A 23,290-nucleotide genomic window follows, 5' to 3' on the forward strand; every position below is an offset into this window, starting at 1 on the left:
TTTTTAACTAGGACAGAGGAATTTATAACTTCATTTTTCAAACATAACATAGGTACAGCAAATCCCCTTATTGTATGGGACACTTTTAAATGTGCCTTTAGAGGCCATGCAATTCAGTACTCATCTTGAAAACAAAAGCAATTTAGGTCAAAAGAGTCCATACTAACAAAGGAAATAGAAGGTCTAACAGAACAGATAGATAGCAATAAAAACTGTAACATAGAGCTCAGAATAAATTAGAGGAAAAACAAAAAGAAATTGAGAAACTTATTCAAGAAAGATCAAGTGTAATATATTATGAATATATAGCAAACTGGATGGAATATGGGGAAAAATGCACCAAATTATTTTTAAATCTTCAACATAGAAATGCAACCAAAAAGAATTTACTGAAACTGGTTACAAATGACGGAGTCACCCTTGATTCACCAAATGATATTTTGAAGGAGGAAGCAAAGTACTTTAAGCATATGTTTTCATTTCAGTCGCCTCCATATCCTCTAACTGAAGCTAATTGTAGGGATTTTTTTTCTATAGATAATGTAAAATTAACAGCCATACAGAAAGACTCATGTGAAGGTGAAATTACAGAGGAGGAACTTCTGGATGCAATTAAAGACTTTAAGTCCGGGAAAACTCCAGGGTTGGATGGCATACCAGTTGAGGTATACCTAACCTTTTTTGATATACTCAGAGGACCGTTATTAGCGTGGTTTAACCACTCCTATGTAAATGGTAGATTATCAGACACTCAAGAAGAAGGTCTGATTTCATTATTACTGAAACAGGATACAAGTGGGAAGTATAAAGATCCAGTCCATTTTAAAAACTGGAGGCCCCTTACACTTCAGTGTTGTGATGCAAAAATTCTAGCAAAATGTATAGTGCATAGAATTAAAAAGGTATTGTCGGACATCATTCATTCTAATCAGACAGGTTTTTTACATGGACGATACATTGGAGATAATATAAGGCAAGTACTGGAAACAATAGAACACTGAAAAATCTGGGAAACCAGGCCTGCTATTCATAGCAGACTTTGAAAAGGCATTTGATAAAGTACGACTGGAGTTTATATATAAATGCCTGGAGCATTTCAATTTTGTAAAATCTCTTATAAAATGGGTTAAAATCATATATAGATGGGTTCAGAGCTTTTGTGAAACATCACAGTACAGTTGAAAAATATATGGCAAATAGAAATCCAAAATGGATGGTGTTGAGAGCTAGATGGGAGGTGTTGAATGTAGCTGAAGGATGGGACTAATAACAACTAACACAAACTAATAACAACAAGATAACTAATGTAAAGCATACTGTGTCCATAATAAGTATATAGGTTATAGGTTGAGAGCTTTTGTGAAAGAGCACAGTTAGAAAGATATGGCATATATTTACATTTACATTTACGTCATTTAGCAGACACTCTTATCCAGAGCGACTTACAAATAGGTGCATTCACCTTATAGCCAGTGGGATAACCACCTTACACATTTGTTATTTTTTAAATATTTGTATTTATTTATTATTTATTATTTTTTGGGGGGGTGGGGGGGGGGGTTGGTTGGGGTAAGGGGGGGGGGTGTAGAATGATTACTTTATCCTATCCCAGGTATTCCTTAAAGAGGTGGGGTTTCAAGTGTCTCCGGAAGGTGGTGAGTGACTCCGCTGTCCTGGCGTCGTGAGGGAGCTAGTTCCACCATTGGGGTGCCAGAGCAGCGAACAGTTTTGACTGGGCTGAGCGGGAACTATGCTTCCGCAGAGGTAGGGGAGCCAGCAGGCCAGAGGTGGATGAACGCAATGCCCTCGTTTGGGTGTAGGGACTGATCAGAGCCTGAAGGTACGGAGGTGCCGTTCCCCTCACAGCTCCGTAGGCAAGCACCATGGTCTTGTAGCAGATGCGAGCGTCAACTGGAAGCCAGTGGAGTGTGCGGAGGAGCGGGGTGACGTGAGATAACTTGGGAAGGTTGAACACCAGACGGGCTGTGGCATTCTGGATGAGTTGTAGGGGTTTAGAAGCAAACCGGATGGAAATCATGAAAATGATCAGAGTGGTTTAGGGTAGAGCAAGTTCAGGAGTAAAAACAAACAAAATAGAATTATTGTAAAATTGACTGTGTCCATAAAATGTATATAGTATGTATAAGCAGGAAGTAGAAGCCTAAGCGTTGTTGTTCACTAGTTTACTCCAATTAGGGGAGGGGTGGTGGGGTTGGAAAGTAATAAAGGGAAATATATATATATTTTTAAGGATATGTTTATATATGTATATACAGTTGAAGTCGGAAGTTTACATACACTTAGGTTGGAGTCATAAAACTCATTTTTCAACCACTCCACAAATGTATTGTTAACAAACTATAGTTTTGGCAAGTCGGTTAGGACATCTACTTTGTGCATGATACAAATAATTTTTCCAACAATTGTTTACCGACAGATTATTTCACTTATAATTCACTGTATCACAATTCCAGTGGGTCAGAAGTTTACATACACTAAGTTGACTGTGCCTTTAAACAGCTTGGAAAATTCCAGAAAATGATGTCATGGCCTTAGAAGCTTCTGATAGGCTAATTGACATCATTTTAGTCAATTGGAGGTGTACCTGTGGTTGTATTTCAAGGCCTACCTTCAACCTCAGTGCCTATGTGCTTGACATCATGGGTAAATCAAAAGAAATCAGCCAAAACATTGTAGACCTCCACAAGTCTGGTTCATCCTTGGGAGCAATTTCCAGATGCCTGAAGGTACCACGTTCATCTGTACAAACAATAGTACGCAAGTATAACACCATGGGACCACGCAGCTGTCATACCGCTCAAGAAGGAGACGCGTTCTGTCTCCTAGAGATGAACGTACTTTGGTGTGAAAAGTGGAACTCCATCCCAGAACAACAGCAAAGGACCTTGTGAAGATGCTGGAGGAAACAGGTACAAAAGTATCTATATCCACAGTAAAACGAGTCCTATATCGACATAACCCGAAAGGCCGCTCAGCAAGGAAGAAGCCACTGCTCCAAAACCGCCATAAAAAAGCCAGACAACGGTTTGCTACTGCACATGGGCACAAAGATCGTACTTTTTGGAGAAATGTGCCCTGGTCTGATGAAACAAAAATAGAACTGCTTGGCCATAATGACTATCGTTATGTTTGGAGGAAAAAGGGGATTGTGTGGGCAGAACAGCATGATGCTGCCACCCCCGTGCTTCACGGTTGGGATGGTGTTCTTCGGCTTGCAAGCCACCCCCTTTCTCATCTAAACATAACGATAGTCATTATGGCCAAACAGTTCTATTTTTGTTTCATCAGACCAGTGGACATTTCTCCAGAAAGAACGATCTTTGTCCCCATGTGCAGTTGCAAACCATAGTCTGGCTTTTTTATGGCGGTTTGGAGCAGGGGCTTCTTCCTTGCTGAGCGGCCTTTCAGGTTATGTCGATATAGGACTTGTTTTACTGTGGATATAGATACTTTTGTACCTTTTTCCTCCAGCATCTTCACAAGGTCCTTTGCTGTTGTTCTGGGATTGATTTGCATCTCTAGGAGACAGAACGCGTCTCCTTCATGAGCGGTATGACAGCTGCGTGGTCCCATGGTGTTTATACTTGTGTACTATTGTTTGTATAGATGAACGTGGTACCTTCAGGCATTTGGAAATTGCTCCCATGGATGAACCAGGCTTGTGGAGGTCTACAATGTTTTTTCTGAGGTCTTGTCAGATTTTTTTTCCCCCCATGATGTCAAGCAAAGAGGCACTGAGTATGAAGGTAGGCCTTGAAATACGTCCACAGGTACACCTCCAATTGACTAAAATTATATCAATTAGCCTATCAGAAGCTTCTAAAGCCATGACATCATTTTCTGGAATTGTCCAAGCTGTTTAAAGGCACAGTGGACTTAGTGTATGTAAACTTCTGACCCACTGGAATTGTGATACAGCGAATTATAAGTGAAATAATCTGTCTGTAAACAATTGTTGGAAAAATTACATGTGTCATGCGCAAAGTAGATGTCCTAACTGACTTCCCAAAACTATAGTTTGTTAAGAAGACATTTTTGGAGTGGTTGAAAAATGAGTTTGAAGGACTCCAACCTAAGTATATGTAAACTTCTGACTTCAACTGTATATATTCGCGGAAAAGAAACATATGGGGGATTGGAAGTGATGCAGACAATTACATTGATGGAAGTTACAATCTATCTGCAATATTAAAGCTGATCTACCCCCTAAAAAAATAAAGAAAATAATAAAATAATAAAATATAAAGTATAACTTTTGTATGACTGACGCCTTTAGTGAGAGGTCTAATGCTTTAATATTTAATAATTTATTTTATAATTTATGCCCTCTGAATTCATATTCCTTATATAAATAGGCCTTTTTCATTTTGTCTGACATGCCATTCCAAATAAAATGTAATATTTTTTTGCTCATGTAATTTAAAAACAGTTCGCTAGGTATGGGCAAATAAGCAAATAGGTGAACTGGGATATGACTAAAGAGTTAATCAGGGTAATTTTCCCACAAATAGACAGGTATTTTCCTTTCCATTGTAGCAAGATCTTATCTATTTTGCTAACTTTCTATTAACATTTAGTGTAGTGAGATCATTTATTTATTTCAGGATATGTATACCGAGTATGTCCACATCAACATCAGACCATTTTATTGGTAAACTACACGGTACCGTAAAAGTTGTATTTTTTTGTGATCCAATGCGTAATATAGTACACATCATAATTTGGTTGTAATCCAGAGAGGTTATAAAAAGTATCTCGATCCTCTATAAGGCTGTGGAGGGATCCAAATTGTGGATATTTTTTAAATACATGAATCATCAGCGTACAATGACACTTTTGTTTTTAAGCCCTGGATTTCTAACCCTTTGATATTATTGTTGGATCTGATTTTAATAGCTAACATTTCAATGGCCATAATAAATAGATATGCCGATAGTGGACAACCATGTTTTACTCCTCTTGACAGTTTAATACTTTCTGAGATGCAGCCATTATTTACTATTTTACACCTAGGGTTACTATACATGACTTTAACTCATTTCATAATAGATTCTCCAAAATTGAAATATTCCAGCATTTATATAAAAATTCAAATTCCAAGGAAAAGCAGTTGATGAAATGGACCCTATCATCTCAAATCAAAGAATGTCTGGAAAGCCATTGTTTTGTGTCTTTTCGGCTAGCTCTGCCTTGTGTTCCCTGAGGGTACCCATACACAAACCATGTTTTGGAAAAACGTGTCTACTAATACCTTCAAATGGCTACAATCCATGATCAACTAACCATCTAGGAATCTGTCTAGTACTAATATAAAGTATAGACTGTCCCAGTCCACAGTTCATTAGGTACAGAGAAGAGTGAGAGAGGAAAAAGAGATGTAGACACAAGCTAGGTTTCTATCCAATTGACGACAGATTTTTATGCAAATATTCTAAAATCTGCATAAAAACAATATGCGCATTTTCCCACCAGAGATGTTTCCATCAAATTGACTTGTTGCGGATAAAAGCCTGCGCGTTTATGACGTAGTGCACATAAAAATACCCTTTGCGACTAAATTCCCATGTACTGAATAAAAAATAGAAGTTAAATGGGTATTCATCATATTTTCAACTCTACTGATGGTTTTCTCATAAAAAAAATTGGGTTATATAGCGAGTGTGCCCACTCTGATATTGGCACGTGTGCTCTAACCAACAGCGCTATCTGCACACTGTTGGCTAGAGCGCACGTATAGCCTATATATGATGAGATTATTATTATTGACAAAATGATTATTTTTATTTGTCAAACTGCAGCCAAGCATCGATTATCATGTCACCAGAATAAGACCCTCGATATTTATTGGAAAGGAGCATCAAACTCATCCCCTTGCACTTTCACCACCCTGTGAAGTTCCTCATAATTGATTTAATCTGTAGCCTAATAAACTGCATGCTTTCCTGATGAGTCATAGTGGGAGGACCACAAAACATGTCATTGTGTGACTCAAAGTTGACTTTGATATGATGGTTAATATATCCATATTTGCACATTAAAGCATTAAAGCATTTCCACCGACATTTCTCACATCATTAATTTTACCGACACAAAAATATCCCACCTTGTCTAGCGTATTTTGTTTAATCAACATTTAGAAAGTGTACCGAAAAATGTACGCACGCTCGATTAGACACCCAACAACCTGAATTATAGCCATTCAAGTCCACCATTTATGACAGATTAAGGATTGAGTCTACTTCCGTACATAGACGTTCCCTTCTTGAATAAAAAACAGAAACATTTCCCTCCTTTAATATATAATGTTTTCTCTTTCCCTTCTTCTGCCCCTACTCTTATCTCTACCCTGGCCTGAATCATCACCTTCTACACCTACTCTTGCCCCAGATCCTGCTACTGCCCATGCCTGCCTCTCCTTTACCTCAACTCTACAGTTACCCCGATCCCTGACTTCTACCCTTCCCTGTCCTCGGACCTTATCCTCAGCCTGATCCCAACCTACCCCCTGTCCCCAACCCTAATCCCAGTCCCTACCCCCTGTTCCTAACCCATACCCCTACTTCTCTCCCACCCCCTAACCCTCTCCCTAACCTCAAGCCCCTCTGTACCCAGCCCATAACCTTGCCTCTTCTCCTACCCCTATACCCACGACTCTACCTAGCCCCCCCAACCTTCCTGTCCCTTAACTATACCTGTCCCCTGTCTTATACCCAGCCCTCAGCCCCCTGTATCTTACCTCCGGAGGAGAAATCGATGAGCCCCAGGAAGTGCATCAGTTTGAGGGAGCTACAGACCACCAGGAGTATCCCCACTGTCTGCAACCCCTCCATCTCCCACACCTCATGGAAAAACACCAACTGCATCCTGACACACTGTCCCAGAGATAGAGAGATCTCTCCTCTCCCTCTTTCTTTCTCTCCTTCTCTCTGTCTATCCGTGTCAATCCAAGAGAGCCCCCCTTAGCTCAGAACCCCTCCGGTCCCTCAGTCGCATTTATATCACTCTGTCCACCTTGTTCTCTCTCTCTTGTTCAGTCTCCCACTATCTGCCAGTAGAAAGCCATGGTACGTCCACTAAGGTCAGAAGTGACGACGATGTAGAGATTAACTCCCTCTGTCCCCTCTCCCCTGTCTGCAGTAGGTAGTATTGACAGTATAGAGTTGACTCTGTCCGTAGTAGCTGCCCTGTCAAGAACAGCTCACAGGTGGTTGTCTGTCAAAGCCTTGATGCCTCAGAAGGCACAGAGAAGGTCCTCTGGAACTCAGCCGCCCTCCGGTTTGACCTGTCAGCCAGCCTCCTCAACTCTCATCAATCGTCCGTAAGTCCAGATAACAATCGTTAGAAGTAAGAAGAATTCAGGTCATTTACCAGAGTAGAGAGGTGATTATAGTCCCCTCTAGTTCTAAGGTATATCTAAGGTTTATGATTTGATCTACCTATTCCCTTTTCTTTCTGTCATTCTGTTTGTTTCCCTTCCCTCCGTCTCTCCATCCCCTCCTGCTCAGTCCCTCCTAGTGTGTAATTGGGTAAGTAGCATGAGTTTGGATAGAGGGAAGAAAGAGCTAGGAGAAAAGGATGAAAGATGGAGGAGAGCTGGGAGAGAGGGGAGAGAGGGAGGACAGAAGAAGACGGAGAGGGGAAGAGGGAGGAGAGAAGGATGGCAGACTCAGGAGAGGAGAGGAGAGGAGGGAAGGAAAGCAGAGAGATCACTTCAGAAAATGCCGTGAGTCTGTGAGGATAGGGGTGGAATGGGGAGGGAGGAGAGAGACCGACATGCAGCTGGGACTGACATTACGCTGGCAGCAGTGGCCATACTCACGGATGTGTCTCTCTCTACTATAGGTGCTTCCCTTGCACCTACACAAACACACACATACATACGTGCAGGTGCAGGCCTGTGTGTGCCAGTGAGCTGTATTGTGTGTCATTGGATGAAATCTGACTCCAGGTGTATCATGTCTTTGTGCCAGTAAGATGCCAGGCCTCAGGTTGTTTAGCTTGGCACCTGATACGCTAATGCAGTAATAACGCCACAATACCCAAACCAACACCATGCCAACTAACCACAAACTGACAAACTGACACCAAACCAACAGTTAACCAGACTGACAGACCAACTACAGTGTAACTTACCCAGCCAAACTAAGCAGAGACTAACAAACTAACCACAGTTAAACTAAACAGTTAAACTACAGTAAGTTACCAAAACTAAACCAAACAAAATCCAACCAACACCAAATGACTCAACTAACCAGGCTACTGCTATACGCTGAAGCCAAAAAAAATATCAGACTTTATAGCAGAAAGAGAAAGACATTACGTCACAACCTTTTAGATACACTCCTCTGTAGCTCAGCTGGTAGAGCACGGCGCTTGTAACGCCAAGGTAGTGGGTTCGATCCCCGGGACCACCCATACACAAATAATGTATGCACGCATGACTGTAAGTCGCTTTGGATAAAAGCGTCTGCTAAATGGCATATTATTATTATTATTATTATATACACGATATGGGGCACTATCAACAAGTGGAAATACACTCTCAATGAGAGCGGTAGAACTGGGGAGGAAGAGTAAAAATATACAAGGGATGAGATGGAAAGTGGGTTGAGGGACAGGGCTGGGTGTGTGCGTGCGTGCATGTGTGAGTTCTCAATGCATTTTCAATAATAATAAGGGACTGGTCTGCCTGCTCAGTGATTAATGCTCCACTGGCGTTATTGGAACTAAGCTCCTCGGCAACAGCACCTAGTGACCACTAAACACTCAGCCACACCAACGAGCAACTGAGGGCTAGCTCCTTGCTAAATCAGATAACCTTGGCCAACACACACACAAACACACGTTCTCCAAAAATGGTTTTCCTTTGCATAACAGTTGAATGAAATGCCACTGATGTGCTGCTGATGTTTTACAGTTGTTTGTTTGTGATGTTTATCATGTCACTTTCAAGCCAAAAGCAATGTTCTACATTGATTCTATTTACATCTATTCTCAGTGACGGTAACAGTTCTGTGATATGAAGGTCATGTAGTGCCATGTAAAGAACATTTTGTTTTCTGTTTACCTGCGAGAGCGAGATCTGACTGGTACTCTGGATCTGACTGGTACAGGTTTGATATGTGCATGTCCCAGATGACAGTTTGGAAGTAGAACAAACTGAGCAACCTTTTCAAACTGAATTGTCTTTATACTGCAACCTTTTATGCTCAGACTGATAAGATATATATGTCAGATAATTCAGAGAATGATTTTCTATGTCTTGATTGTGTGTGTGTGCATGTGTTTGTGTGCTTGTGTGTTTGTGTGTGTGTGTGTCCTGATATCCTGGTGGAAGAATCTGCACGATTTCACTGTAATTACAGAATAGCTCAGATAAAATTAGCTGTCTGACTGTTGGTCAGTACACAGCGTTGGAGACATGCTTTAAATAGCTCCCATCCAATGTTATACTGACACATGCACGCACGCACTCCAAACACACACACAGACACACACAAACACACAGACAGCCCTATTGGAGAGCAAACAGTGTGATGTCTTAAGTTAATCAGCCAGACTATGTATTAGTTATGATGAGGGATACTTTGCCTACAGCCAGACAGACAGAATAATTGAAACACCTCCAGATTTAGACTTCTATCTGTGCAATTATCCCTCTCAAAGATAATAAGCTAATTAAAATGTCTAGGTGTGTGTGTGTGTTTGTGTGTGTGTGTGTGTGTGTTTGTGCACGCGTGCGTGTGTGTATAGGTGAGAGACAGAGGGGGGGCATTGACGAATGGCGCTCAAAATACAGTAATGTGTTCCCAATTACTGTAAATGAAAGGCGAGATCAATTTCCATAGATCATTAGCTTTAGGAAGGTATTTTTAAATAGGGATCTAGGACAAAATAGATTAATTACATTAACTAGGCCCTTTTGGCATGAACTACATAAACTGACAAATCTGACTACAAAGTAGGAAAAATATTCACTGTATTCATAGCAGAAACATGCACCACACCTGCACACACAGGCCCACAGGCACTCGAATGGCAGCATTGTAAAAATCTGCTTTGAGGCTGTTCTGTCTTTTTAGAGTCACATTATCAAAGTTGTGTCAAAGCCTTCTTTCTTAGCCAAAATGCAACATTGACTGGGGAATTCTTCTGATCAAATTATGTTATTTGTGCTCACATAATTTGTATTATGCATAATAGATTTGTCATTACAGTCAATAATGAATTCATGATTGGAATCCACTAACACTCCTCAAGAGGGCAGTGTTGTGTAAATCAAATGGAGCATCATCATTAACATTTGTATGTAACAGTGATTTGTCAGTCTAAATTCTACCTTGTTTCTTCCTGCCTGCCTGCCTGCCTGTCTGTCTGTCTGTCTTTCTGACTGCAATTTCTGCATATTATGTGGGTGTTAATGGTTATGATTATGATTATCATCAACATCATAACCATTATCTATAGCAGTGTTATATAAAAATCAGCAGTAACTATGATACAGTATGAAGAGGTGAGGTCAACAGATCATGTCTGTAAAGCACTCCCCTCTTGCATCGCTCTCCTCACTTCCACGTGTGTGTGTGGGTGTGCCTGTGTGCCTGTGTGTGTGTGCCTGTGTGTGTGTGTGTTAATATATAAGTGTGTGTGTGTGTGTCATGCTTCCGGTAACTCCTTCTAAATTGTGGTTGTATAGCTTTCCACACTTCCTTAGTGTGGTTACCATCTCTGACCAATCAGAATCACCCAGCTGGCCAGCTGTGCCTGCCCCTGCCCCAAGGCCAGGAAGACCCCATGGAATCGAACAATCATAAAGCAATCAGTTACTCAGATACCATCAGAATGATTAATATAAATCATGTTATATCAAAATGTATGGACAAAATAGATTTGGGTGGAAAGATACAGAATTGTAGCAGTTTGTTTGTTCTGGTGTGCATTGAGAACATTTTAGCTATGTTTTCCTAGATATCCTTTAGCTATTCATTACTCTCGTTTGCGCCTCCAAGTTGCTCCTTGTCTTTTCCTCTGGGGGAAGCCATGGCTTGTTGGATTTGTGTCGCCGCGCCGCTTTACGAACTGAGTGGTTCACTGTTGTACATTACTGACACTCACTCTCTCCCAGTTGCTTGGGGATATATTGATTTATCAATTTTAGAGGCTTAATTTAAACTTTGTACACTTTCAGGCCTGAATGTGTACAAGCACGCACATACGCGGATTACGTGCGCACAAACACACACAAAACCAGGTCGCTCAAGATTCACCTCGAAATTGGGTGTCCATCCATGTCCCGAGGATGTCGTGAGATCCCTTCAAAACACACCACTAGGGGCAACAGTATGCGCTATTACCGTCAAGTAGGCTTGGGTTTTGCTAGGGTGTTGTGGACGGGGATGGTGGATGGGCGTAAGAATTGAGCTCCAGCTACGAGGGTTGCATGTTCAATCACAGTGCTAGACACAAACCTTAACCCTTAACTTACCTAATGAATACCTACATTTAACCAGCCACCAGGCTCCTTGCCAGGAGGCTCAACCAATTGACCGTGGCAACGCAGGGTGTCAAAAACAACTTTGAAATTTGACGTTTGGAATAATTTCGAAATTTGACGTTTGGATAAACGTGGACAAACATCAGAATCTGAGGTAAAATTGGTCAAAGTGTGACACACACACTCCCCTGGACAGGACCAATGAAACTCCATATCTGAATCATCATGTTACTTGGCAACTTCCTATGCCACTCTGAACAGTGTCACAATCCTCCTCAAAGTACAAATAAGCAATACATACACTTCTGCCCACTGATATTCAAGGAGTGGGGAGAGAAGGAGAAGAGGGAGGGAGGATGGAGGGGGAGAGGAGAAGGGAAGAGAGGCTGAGGAGTAATGAATGGGAGGTCCAGTGGCTATGCGCCCGGGATTAGGTAAAAGGTAGAGAGAAATAAAATGAGACAGAGGGAGAGAGAGCGAGAGAGAGAGAATGGAGAAGGAGGGAGAGAGGGGAGAGAGAGATGAACAGAACATCCTCTCAGAGTAATGAGTTATCAGGAGAAGAATTGAAGGTCAGCTCACTTAGTGTGTGTGTGTGTGTCAGCAGAGCAACAGTGTGTCAATACTGACAGAACTACAGTACAGGACGCCACACGCACACACGCACGCCCGTCTGATCGACATTAAGTACTTAGGGGCTAAAGGTTGATTTGGAAAGGAACATCACACAAATTCATGTCTACTCGACCTGACGAAAATCCTTGGGATTAAAATGTTGTCTATAAAGGTAGTAATTGGGAGCATATACAGTGTGCAGGCCTTTTCTTTATTTTTGTATGTATACTTTATTAGCCAGGCAAGTTTTTGGGCGTATGACCACTATCTTTTTTATTACAGTATTTCGGGAAATCAGACACCTTGACTTTTTCCACATTTTGTTATGTTACAGCCTTATTCTAAAATTGATAAAATCAAATACATTCCTCATCAATCTACACATAATACCCCATAATTTTAGCCAATTAAAAAAAAAAAAAAAAAAAAAAAAAAAATTTACATAAGTATTCAGACCCTTTGCTATGAGACGCGAAATTGAGCTCAGATGCATCCTGTTTCCATTGATCATCCTTGAGATGTTTCTACAACTTGATTGGAGCCCACCTGTGGTAAATCCAATTGATTGGACATGATTTGGAAAGGCATACACCTGTCTATATAAGGTCCCATAGTTGACAGAACCAAGCCATGAGGTCAAAGGAATTGTCCGTAGAGCTCTGAGACAGGATTATGTCGAGAAACAGATCTGGGGAAGGGTACCAAAACATGTCTGCAGCATTGAAGGTCCCCAAAAACAAAGTGGCCTCCATCATTCTTAAATGGATGAAGTTTGGAACCACCCAGACTCTTCCTAGAGCTGGCCTCCTGGCCAAACTGAGCAATCGGGGGAGAAGGGCCTTGGTCAGGGAGGTGACCAAGAACCCAATGGTCACTCTGACAGAGCTCCAGAGTTCCTCTGTGGAGATGGGAGAACCTTCGAGAAGGACAACCATCTCTGCAGCACTCTACCAATCAGGCCTTTATGGTAGAGTGGCCAGTCAGAAGCCCCTCCTCAGTAAAAGGCACATGAAAACCCGCTTGCAGTTTGCCAAAAGGCACGTAAAGACTCTCAGATCATGAGAAACTAAATTCTCTGGTCTGATGAAACCAAAATTGAACTCTGTGGCCTGAATGCCAAGCTTTATGTCTGGAGGAAACCTGGCACCATCCCTACGGTGAAGCATGGTGGTGTTAGCATCCTGTTGTGGGGATGTTTTTCAGCAGCAGGGACTGGGAGACTGGTCAGGATCGAGGGAAAGATGAACGGAGCAAAGTACAGAGAGATCCTTAATGAAAACCTGCTCCAGAGCGCTCAGGACCTCAGACTGGGGTCAAGGTTCACCTTCCAACAGGACAACGACCCTAAGCACACAGCCAAGACAATGCAGGAGTGGCTTCGGGACAAGTCTCTGAATGTCCTTGAGTTGCCCAGCCAGATCCCGGACTTGAACCCGATCAAACATCTCTGGAGAGACATGAAAGAAGCTGTGCAGCGACGCTCCCCATCCAACCTGCCAGAGCTTGAGAGGATCTGCCGAGAAGAATGGGAGAAACTCTGTTCTATGAGGTGTACTGTATATTTCTGTAAAAGTGTTAAATGCTCTACAATAGTAGATGGTAAACAGGGCACCAACCTCGATCCCTTCCTGCTATTCCACACATTTTGCCATGAGGCTGAGAGATACATTTGCATTTTTAAAGCAAATTTCCTGCAATTCTACACATTTTGCTATCATATGCTATCTTTTTGGGGTGTTGGGGGCCCCCTGGAGGTTGGGGGCCCGGGGGTACGTGCCCTGCGTGCCCGTATTTTTTCAATACAATATTTGACTATAACTTGACATGCATAATTTTTTAAATAATTTGTATCCAATGGCAGGTTGTGAGCATGTTGAGAAATACAGTGGGGGAAAAAAGTATTTAGTCAGCCACCAATTGTGCAAGTTCTCCCACTTAAAAAGATGAGAGAGACCTGTAATTTTCATCATAGGTACACGTCAACTATGACAGACAAAATGAGATTTTTTTTTCTCCAGAAAATCACATTGTAGGATTTTTTATGAATTTATTTGCAAATTATGGTGGAAAATAAGTATTTGGTCAATAACAAAAGTTTCTCAATACTTTGTTGTATACCCTTTGTTGGCAATGACACAGGTCAAACGTTTTCTGTAAGTCTTCACAAGGTTTTCACACACTGTTGCTGGTATTTTGGCCCATTCCTCCATGCAGATCTCCTCTAGAGCAGTGATGTTTTGGGGCTGTCGCTGGGCAACACAGACTTTCAACTCCCTCCAAAGATTTTCTATGGGGTTGAGATCTGGAGACTGGCTAGGCCACTCCAGGACCTTGAAATGCTTCTTACGAAGCCACTCCTTCGTTGCCCGGGCGGTGTGTTTGGGATCATTGTCATGCTGAAAGACCCAGCCACGTTTCATCTTCAATGCCCTTGCTGATGGAAGGAGGTTTTCACACAAAATCTCACGATACATGGCCCCATTCATTCTTTCCTTTACACGGATCAGTCGTCCTGGTCCCTTTGCAGAAAAACAGCCCCAAAGCATGATGTTTCCACCCCCATGCTTCACAGTAGGTATGGTGTTCTTTGGATGCAACTCAGCATTCTTTGTCCTCCAAACACGACGAGTTGAGTTTTTCTATTTTGGTTTCATCTGACCATATGACATTCTCCCAATCCTCTTCTGGATCATCCAAATGCACTCTAGCAAACTTCAGACGGACCTGGACATGTACTGGCTTAAGCAGGGGGACACGTCTGGCACTGCAGGATTTGAGTCCCTGGCAGCGTAGTGTGTTACTGATGGTAGGCTTTGTTACTTTGGTCCCAGCTCTCTGCAGGTCATTCACTAGGTCCCCCCGTGTGGTTCTGGGATTTTTGCTCACCGTTCTTGTGATCATTTTGACCCCACGGGGTGAGATCTTGCGTGGAGCCCCAGATCGAGGGAGATTATCAGTGGTCTTGTATGTCTTCCATTTCCTAATAATTGCTCCCACAGTTGATTTCTTCAAACCAAGCTGCTTACCTATTGCAGATTTAGTCTTCCCAGCCTGGTGCAGGTCTACAATTTTGTTTCTGGTGTCCTTTGACAGCTCTTTGGTCTTGGCCATAGTGGAGTTTGGAGTGTGACTGTTTGAGGTTGTGGACAGGTGTCTTTTATACTGATAACAAGTTCAAACAGGTGCCATTAATACAGGTAACGAGTGGAGGACAGAGGAGCCTCTTAAAGAAGAAGTTACAGGTCTGTGAGAGCCAGAAATCTTGCTTGTTTGTAGGTGACCAAATACTTATTTTCCACCATAATTTGCAAATAAGTTCATAAAAAATCCTACAATGTGATTTTTTTCCCTCAATTTGTCTGTCATAGTTGACGTGTACCTATGATGAAAATTACAGGCCTCTCTCATCTTTTTAAGTGGGAGAACTTGCACAATTGGTGGCTGACTAAATAATTTTTTTCCCCACTGTATGTTCCCACACACACACACAATCCAATTATTTAAATAAAACGATAAAGCAACAAGCTTTCTACCTCTTCTCTGACCTGCTAAATAATGAGTAATAATAATATCACCATGATGAACTGCCATCAGGACACTGGTCATCTATTACAGAGAGCACTCATTAGACTAAGTAAGGACATACACACACACACGTACACGTATGCTCACACACACACACACACACACACACACACACACACACACACACACACACACACACACACACACACATACACACACACACACACACACACACACACACACACACACACACACACACACACACACACACACACACACACACACACACACACACACACATATTGAAGTACTTATTGGAGATGCCACTTTCCAAAGATTTTCAAGGATCTGGTCAGATCTGTCAAAGCCTAATGCACTATAGAGAGAGGCTGCTTATTCATTAATTCTGAGTGGGCCAATCCTGGCACAGGGATTGGAGAGGGAGAGTTCTATAGAACTTTACTTTTGACGAACCAGCTGGCACACCTTGAACACTGGGTACTGTCCAACAGATATAGAGATGGTGTGTGTGTGTGTGTGTGTGCGTGCGTGTACACATTTTCTATACTTGAGAGTACCAGAAGTCCTCACAAGAAAAGTAAACCAAGTAAAATCCAGAGAAGTGAGGACATTTTGCCGGTCCTCACTTGCAAAAAGTCAATTTTATGTTTAAGGGTTAGGTTTAGGGTTTAGAATTAGGGTTCAAATTACGGTTAGGTTTAGGTTTAGGGGTTAAGGTTAAGGTTAAGGTTAGGGTAAGGGTAAGGGTAAGGGTTAGGGTTAGGTTTAGGGTTAGGGGTTAGGGAAAATAGGATTTGGAATGTGAATCAATTGTCGGTTCCCAAAAAGTCCTCACAAGTATTGTAAGACATAGTTTTGTGTGTGACAGTTGTCTACCTATACAGCTCTTTAACTGCATCTAAAGAGATTATGGCAGATATCCATTTCTAAATTGATTATCAAATAACCATTTCATTGAGTACTAAAAGTGCTTGACAGACAGCCCTAAAATGAGAAGGGAACTTCAGTGAACTTAGTATAAGTGCAAACTTTCATAGGAAGAGGTGACCCCAGGAATTACAACAGGCCAGAAATGCAGTCATTTTCTTATTGTCTGAGAGGAGGGCACCCTGGGCATCTGCGATAAGAGTGTGTGTGTTTGTGTTTGTGTGTGTGTGTGTGTGTGTTGGTGAGATTAGAATCTTTCACAGCGTCACTCTGAGCGAGAGCAGATTAAAATATTAACAGGGTGCAAGAGAAAGGTAAGGGCCATACAAACTTCTGATTAAAAACAACACACTGGGTAACCCTCACAAGGCCTACATATCCTTGTCATAAGACTGACTAGCCTTGGACACAGTTTTAAGCCGGGACTCAAACAAACCGCATTGCCCCAACATCGCATAGAAGTTGACTGGATTAGTTGGTGCAGTGCGGTTTATTTGAATCCCACCCAGAATTATCCACAGCCCATCATCTATGTATGTTCTTCCATTTGGGAAACACAATCCTGCCCTTTCCCCCTTTAAAACCCACTGAAGCTGAGGTTCCCTCAGTAAGACAAGAGCCAGAGCACTCAGCCACTCTCCATAGTGCTATTGATTAAAGTGTAAAAGCTCATATCAGCAGAGGAGGGGAGAGAGGGATGAGGGAAAAAGAGAGGTATGGTGTGTGTGTGTGTGTGTGTGTGTGTGTGTGTGTATGTGTGTGTGTGTGTGTGTGTGTGTGTGTCTGTGTGTGTGACAGAGCCAACAGTTCCGTCAGTAACCCAACTCCTAAGCCAAAGACAATGTGGCCCCCTCAGGACATCAGCAATGCGGAGAACAGAGGGTCACACACACACACAGACACACACACACACCGACACCGTCCATTACCTTCCCATCTTATGACTTCAAAGAGTCCAAACTGCTCCAGAACTTTGACGAACAGTCCCATCACCACCAGGACAGCTATCATCTCCAGCCCATCCAAGCTCAACATCCTGGGGACACGATCTCATCGAACTAGGCCCAGGCCCAGCCAGACCCAGTCCCTTATGCCGGATTAGACCTAAATGTATATATTGTGCCTCAGTCCCCAGACAGAGCAGTCCCTCTGCCTGTACCAGCAGAACCAAGCTGGGTCAACCAGATTCAAGGTGGGTACTTCCAATGAAACCCAAACGGTCACCAAGTTTCCCCCCCCCCCCCCCCCCCCCCTCGCCTCTGGAGATAAAGGCAGAGAGAGAGAGAGAGAGAGAGAGAGAGAGAGAGAGAGAGAGAGAGAGAGAGAGGAGAGAGAGAGAGAGAGAGAGAGAGAGAGAGAGAGAGAGAGAGAGAGAGAGAGCGAGAGAGAGAGAGAGAGAGAGAGAGAGCGTGAGAGAGAATACTGGATCAGTCCTGGACTACCATCCGGTAAAGACTCCCCCTGCCTCCTCCAACATTCCCTTCTTCCTTTCCTTTCTGCTCTCTTTCCTGTCCTCCAACCCTGTTCGAATAAAGGAATCCAGGGAAAAGTGCTGTCTCCTAATCCTTTGGCTGTGGTTGTGTGTGTGTGAAGGAGAGTTAGAGTGACAGAGTGAGGGAGATGCAGGAGACGGAGGGAGAAAGAGGGAAGGAAGGGAAAGAGAGAGTAGGTGGGAGGCGGGAGAGTAAGAGAAAGAAAGAGAGGGGGGATGAGAGAGAGAGAGAGAGAGAGAGAGAGAGAGAGAGGAGAGGGAGGTATGCCCAGTGACTTTACCTTCATTGATTTGCCTTATGTGGTTTCCAAGGTAACTGGCTGAAAATGTTTGGGAGAACCCGACTCTAGAACAGGCGTGACAACAGAGACAAAATCTATCCTGCTTGTAAAAAAATAGCTGTTTAACTTTTTTTAAATACATGTATAATTAGCAAGTTAATCTATTTAATTTATGCTTTAATTTTGGTGCATTGTGGGAAACTGTTGTGGGCGGGGAAATAATTGATGTATTTCGAATGGTACGGTAATTTCACCCCACAGAATACAGTACTGTACCATATCTTTGGATCGCCAAAAACCTTTTGACCACTAGTGGGTGAATGGTGATGTCAAAGATTCTTATACTGTAAGTAATGCAAGATAGACTACAGCCTGTCGTTTCCAATGGGAGAAAATGAATGGAGTGGGCAGATCCAAGCATGCGCTAGCGAGATCCTATTGGCGCGTTCTAGCATGTATTTGCATATTTCCGATAGGGAACGTCTACTCTGTGAAGTGCGCATGTGCAATAACTCAATTCACCCTTGCAGTCCTAAACAACGTAATTTTTAGAAACTTTTGTCTGTTCGTAACAGATTGTAGTTTTGGGAACAGAAAACTGTACTGAGATCAAATGTTTCATCAATGAGATCAATGTGCAGAATGTATGCCAAAATCCATCTCTCTTCATCTTCTCCCACTGGCTTCCTCCACTGGCTTCCTCTCATCACATTATTTGCTTCAGAGTTATATATCCGGTGAAACATCTGGCTCATTGTTCTATCTGTGTTACTGTTGTTTCTGCCTTATCAACATATTTTGAGGCGTGCCTTGTAAGAGGCTATGTGTTGCACCCATGAGTGAGAATGCTGTACCAATTTAACTGCTCTATGGTTATAGTGCCCCATCAATTTAACATGTACTGTGTAGGAGACAGATTGGAGTGGCAGCAAGCCTTAAACCTTAAATGGTTGAGCATTTTGACATGTCCCTTTGGTCTATTTTGCACTGTAGTCACTGCCAGTTTGGAAGCCTTTGTTAAGGCCTCTAGCAGTGCAAGTGATATAAAACACCAAATATTCATTAATATGCTGTAATGTGTAAACACTTTACCTACAGCCAACCTTCCTGCACCAATTCCTTGTAATTACAGTAAAATATTGTGAAATACAAACCCCTACCCTCAATGAATTTAATTAATTCATACATTAATTCATTCACTCTGATTTCAGTAGCATTAACTTTATTTATTTTCTACAGTATAATACAGTCAATTTTACGGTATTGTACCGTCATTATGCAGTACTTGCTTTGATATCGTATTTACAGTATATTACAATTTTACTTGTGACTGAGCTACCTGTAAGTTACTGTCAAATTCACGGAAACCTCTTTACAGTGTATGCAGTAAACTTCTACCCACATAATGAATGCAATATTTCATTAGACTACGTAAACACCAGCACAAAATCCCTTCAGTAGTAACTTTAGGAGAAACAGCAAGAGCTGGATCTGAGCAGAGAGTGGGTGGAGGAAACAATTAGATGGAGGAATACTGGTAAAAACGAGCCCCTTCTCCTACAGCTCCTCCCACCAGCCTCCTCTGACACCCACACACATACACACACACACACACACACACACATTAAGCTTGGCTACCTCGCTCGGGCAATGAACAGACACTTAGCCATTAGTAGGAGTGATGACTGGTCAGGGTCAGACCACAACCCCGTCATTACCCTGATGAGATGTGGATGTAGTAGACTACCACTGCAGTACCATTAATCTAATCTCCATTTAGGCTTTGAATCCTATTAGAATAAGCCAGGACTCCCCTACTCTTGTGATAAGTGCCCTGGGATCTCCAGTGACCACAGAGAGTCAGCACCTCAGCTTAATGTTTCGAAGAATGATACCCTCTATAGGGCAGTGACCCCGTCACAGTCCTGGGGTATTGAGGTCTACTTCAAACTAGAAGACGATTTCCCACTACTGGCCCTCCAACACCACTTCCAGCAGCATCTGGTTTCCCATCCAAGGATTGACCAGGCCCTGCTTAGCATGGAGATGAGAGCCAGCAGAGGGAGGCAGGGGGGTAAGGCTCAAAGTCCTGTCCCAGTGAAGATATCTCTTATCTCTGTACTACAAAAACAACAGCACTGGTAAAGCATTCATTCATTCACTCTCTCTCTCTCTCTCGCTCTCTCTCTCTCCCTATCTGCCTCAACCTCTCTGCCTAAAACTCTCTCTCACTGTCCTCTCTTTCTCTCTGCCTCAGGCTCTCTCTCTATATCACTGCCTCTTTCTCAATGCCTTTCTCCTTCCCTTTCAATGTGTTTATTAGTCATGCCTGTGTTGTTTGTTTAGAGTCTCTGCACTAGACATCTCATTACTGTGGCTGTCTCAGCAGTACACAACACCAGGGAACACCCTGGCATGGCAAGTCATTGTTCTCATAACCCCAATTTAGCCTGTCCTTGATTGACACTACAGGGAGGCACACAATTTGACAGGGAACACAATCTGACATACTGTAACTGCTGATATCTGTGGGGGTTTGACAACAAAACAAACACCATGCTGTGACCTGCTCGCTCCTCCAATCGGTGTTGACAGTGATGTATATGTCTGTATTGAGCACAGGCTATTTTCAGAAACATAGTACCCCCCTGTCAACACACACAAACAAACGCTAGAATTGTCATTGGGCCTGAAAATTAGAGCCCGGTCCAACCTAGCCCGACCACAACCTGAGCCCGAGCCCCACCCGAGTCCGAGCCCCACCCGAGTCAGCCTGGGGGGCGGAGCTAGCATGTTGGAGTGAACGGCTGTGTGTGAGAGGCTCCCGCAACTTTTTTGCGAAATAATCTAACCTAACTTACTTTATTGCACCTGTTACAAATTTTTATTTATTTCTAATACAATATTGTAACTTTCTATGTGAAAATGCCTAGTAATAAGCGACCAAAGGACAATAAATCCACATCAGAGGCCTACTCCCCACCAAACAACGAGACAGACATGGCGGAAGGCACAGGTAACAACGTGACACTTACAGAATTTACCCGGGCTTTGGGAGAACTACGTGTTGCTATAGCGGAGGATCTTAAGGCTACTATTGCTGAACTGGACACTAAAATCGAGAGCACCATTCGAACGGTCGCTTCGCAGGGCCAGAGTATTGTGGACCTTGAGAAAGCTTCTGAATTCAACGCTGGTAGGATCGACGAGTTAGAGAAGCTATGCACGTCATTGCAGGATAATGTGCAGAGGCTTTCTGTGAAAGTGGTCGACCTGGAGGGCAGATCCAGGCGTCATAACCTTCGCGTTGTGGGTCTGGCAGAAGGGGTGGAGGCGGGCTCTCGCCCCACCCACTTCTTCGCCAAGCTACTGAAGGATGCAATGGGACCGGATGTTTTAGCTTCGGATCCCCTACTGGACCGTGCACATCGCGCCCTTGTCCCAGTGCCTGGACCGGGCCAGCATCCTCGCCCAGTAATCATCTGTTGTCACAGTTTCAAGACCAAGGATCTTATCCTGCGCGAGGCTCGAATGAGGTGCAACCTGTTACATAAAGGGCACCCCTTTCGTGTCTATGAGGACTATGCGCCCGATGTGGCAAAGCACCGCGCTGGCTACAGAGATGTCATGACCAAACTCTACAAACTCCATCTTCGCCCAGCCTTGCTCTTCCCTGCAAGACTAAGAATTACCCCGCCTTCCGGGGAGAAGATTTGGCTCTCCTCGGTTTTGGACGCAGAGAAGTTTATCCGGGAATATACGCCAATCCCCCGTACAGGTTAGAGTGCCTTGTCATTGTGTGTTAGGGTCTGCTCATGGACTCGAATCCATACCATACCATAACGGGTGAAACCGTATTAAACGGTCTCAGCAAGGGCTACCGAACATGTAATACGATGAGCTGACCAATGGAGGGCGGTCAGAGCTCTCACTTAACGTTAATTTCACTTTCATTCCGACTGGGTTTAGAGCGATGCCTGTTTGGGAGGCCTTCCAGGTCGGATCATTGACACTTTCGGAAGGATATACTTATATTCCCCCATTTTTGTTTTGTTTCGTTATTTATTTTTCAATTCTTGCATTATTCCTATTACCATGTATTTATTGCTTGCAGGGGTCTGGGGGTGATGGTTGGGAAGGGGCAGACGCAGACACCTGGATAGCAAGTTGATGCTTTGTGCTGTTCTGCCTTTGTCATAGCCTGGCCCGCTCTCACGATCTGATTCCCACCAGCCCTCCGTGGTGCTTGTGTCTGTGTAGGTGTGCGTACATATAATAATTATTATTTGTACTTTATTAGCATTTTAGTGTTATGTATGTGAATATTTTAAATTAGTATAGATTATTATTCTGGGGTATGAATGTTTGTGTATGTAGATGTGTGTGTATGGATGTATGTGTGTATGCGTGTGTATGTATCTGTATATATTTAAGAATATTTATTGTATATGTATATATTTTTTTGGGTTTGTGTGTGTGTATGTATGTGTGTGTGTATACGTGTGTATATGTGTGTGTGTGCGTAGATATATACGCACGTGTATGTGTGTGTGTGTGTATGTATGTAGGTATGCACATGTATGTATGTGTGTGTGTGGATGTGTATATGTGTATGTGTGCACATATGTATATATAAATCACTATTTTTTAAAATAATTTTAAAATAATGTATTATTATTTATTTTATTTTTAATCCTTGTTCCCATCTCCTAACCCACAATATGTAACTGTACTGCTGTCTATGTCGGTTACTGATGGTTTATGTTTAGACCGGCATTGCTTAGCAATAGAATATTGTGATGATACATCTTGCTTATCTCAGGGATTGACCCAAGATTAACCTTAAGTGCGCAATATGTTTAAGTTGCAACTTATTCTGTTTAGGTTTATTAGATGCTAATTGAACACTTTAAG

At 42.7% G+C, this 23,290-nt stretch overlaps 1 protein-coding gene across 5 annotated transcripts in view; it reads right to left on the reverse strand.

The window, feature by feature from the left end:
* LOC311110835 (A-type potassium channel modulatory protein KCNIP2-like) overlaps positions 1 to 23,290 on the reverse strand; it is a gene marked incomplete at both ends in the record, with an annotated part of 225,235 nt that overhangs the window by 22,092 nt on the left and 179,853 nt on the right. For 2 of the 5 annotated variants that reach the window (XM_084153421.1, XM_084153419.1), the window contains one exon: positions 17,533 to 17,638. The exons of 2 other annotated variants lie outside the window; for them this stretch is intronic. In XM_084153421.1, coding sequence (XP_084009547.1) covers positions 17,533 to 17,638 — 106 coding nt within the window. Of the gene's footprint in view, positions 1 to 6,757; positions 6,867 to 17,532; positions 17,639 to 23,290 lie in introns of those variants that run through there. One more of the 5 variants, XM_084153423.1, reaches the window with a different exon arrangement.

The sequence above is a fragment of the Coregonus lavaretus genome, assembly GCF_964263955.1.
Source record: "Coregonus lavaretus genome assembly, chromosome: 36".
NCBI lineage: Eukaryota > Metazoa > Chordata > Actinopteri > Salmoniformes > Salmonidae > Coregonus > Coregonus lavaretus.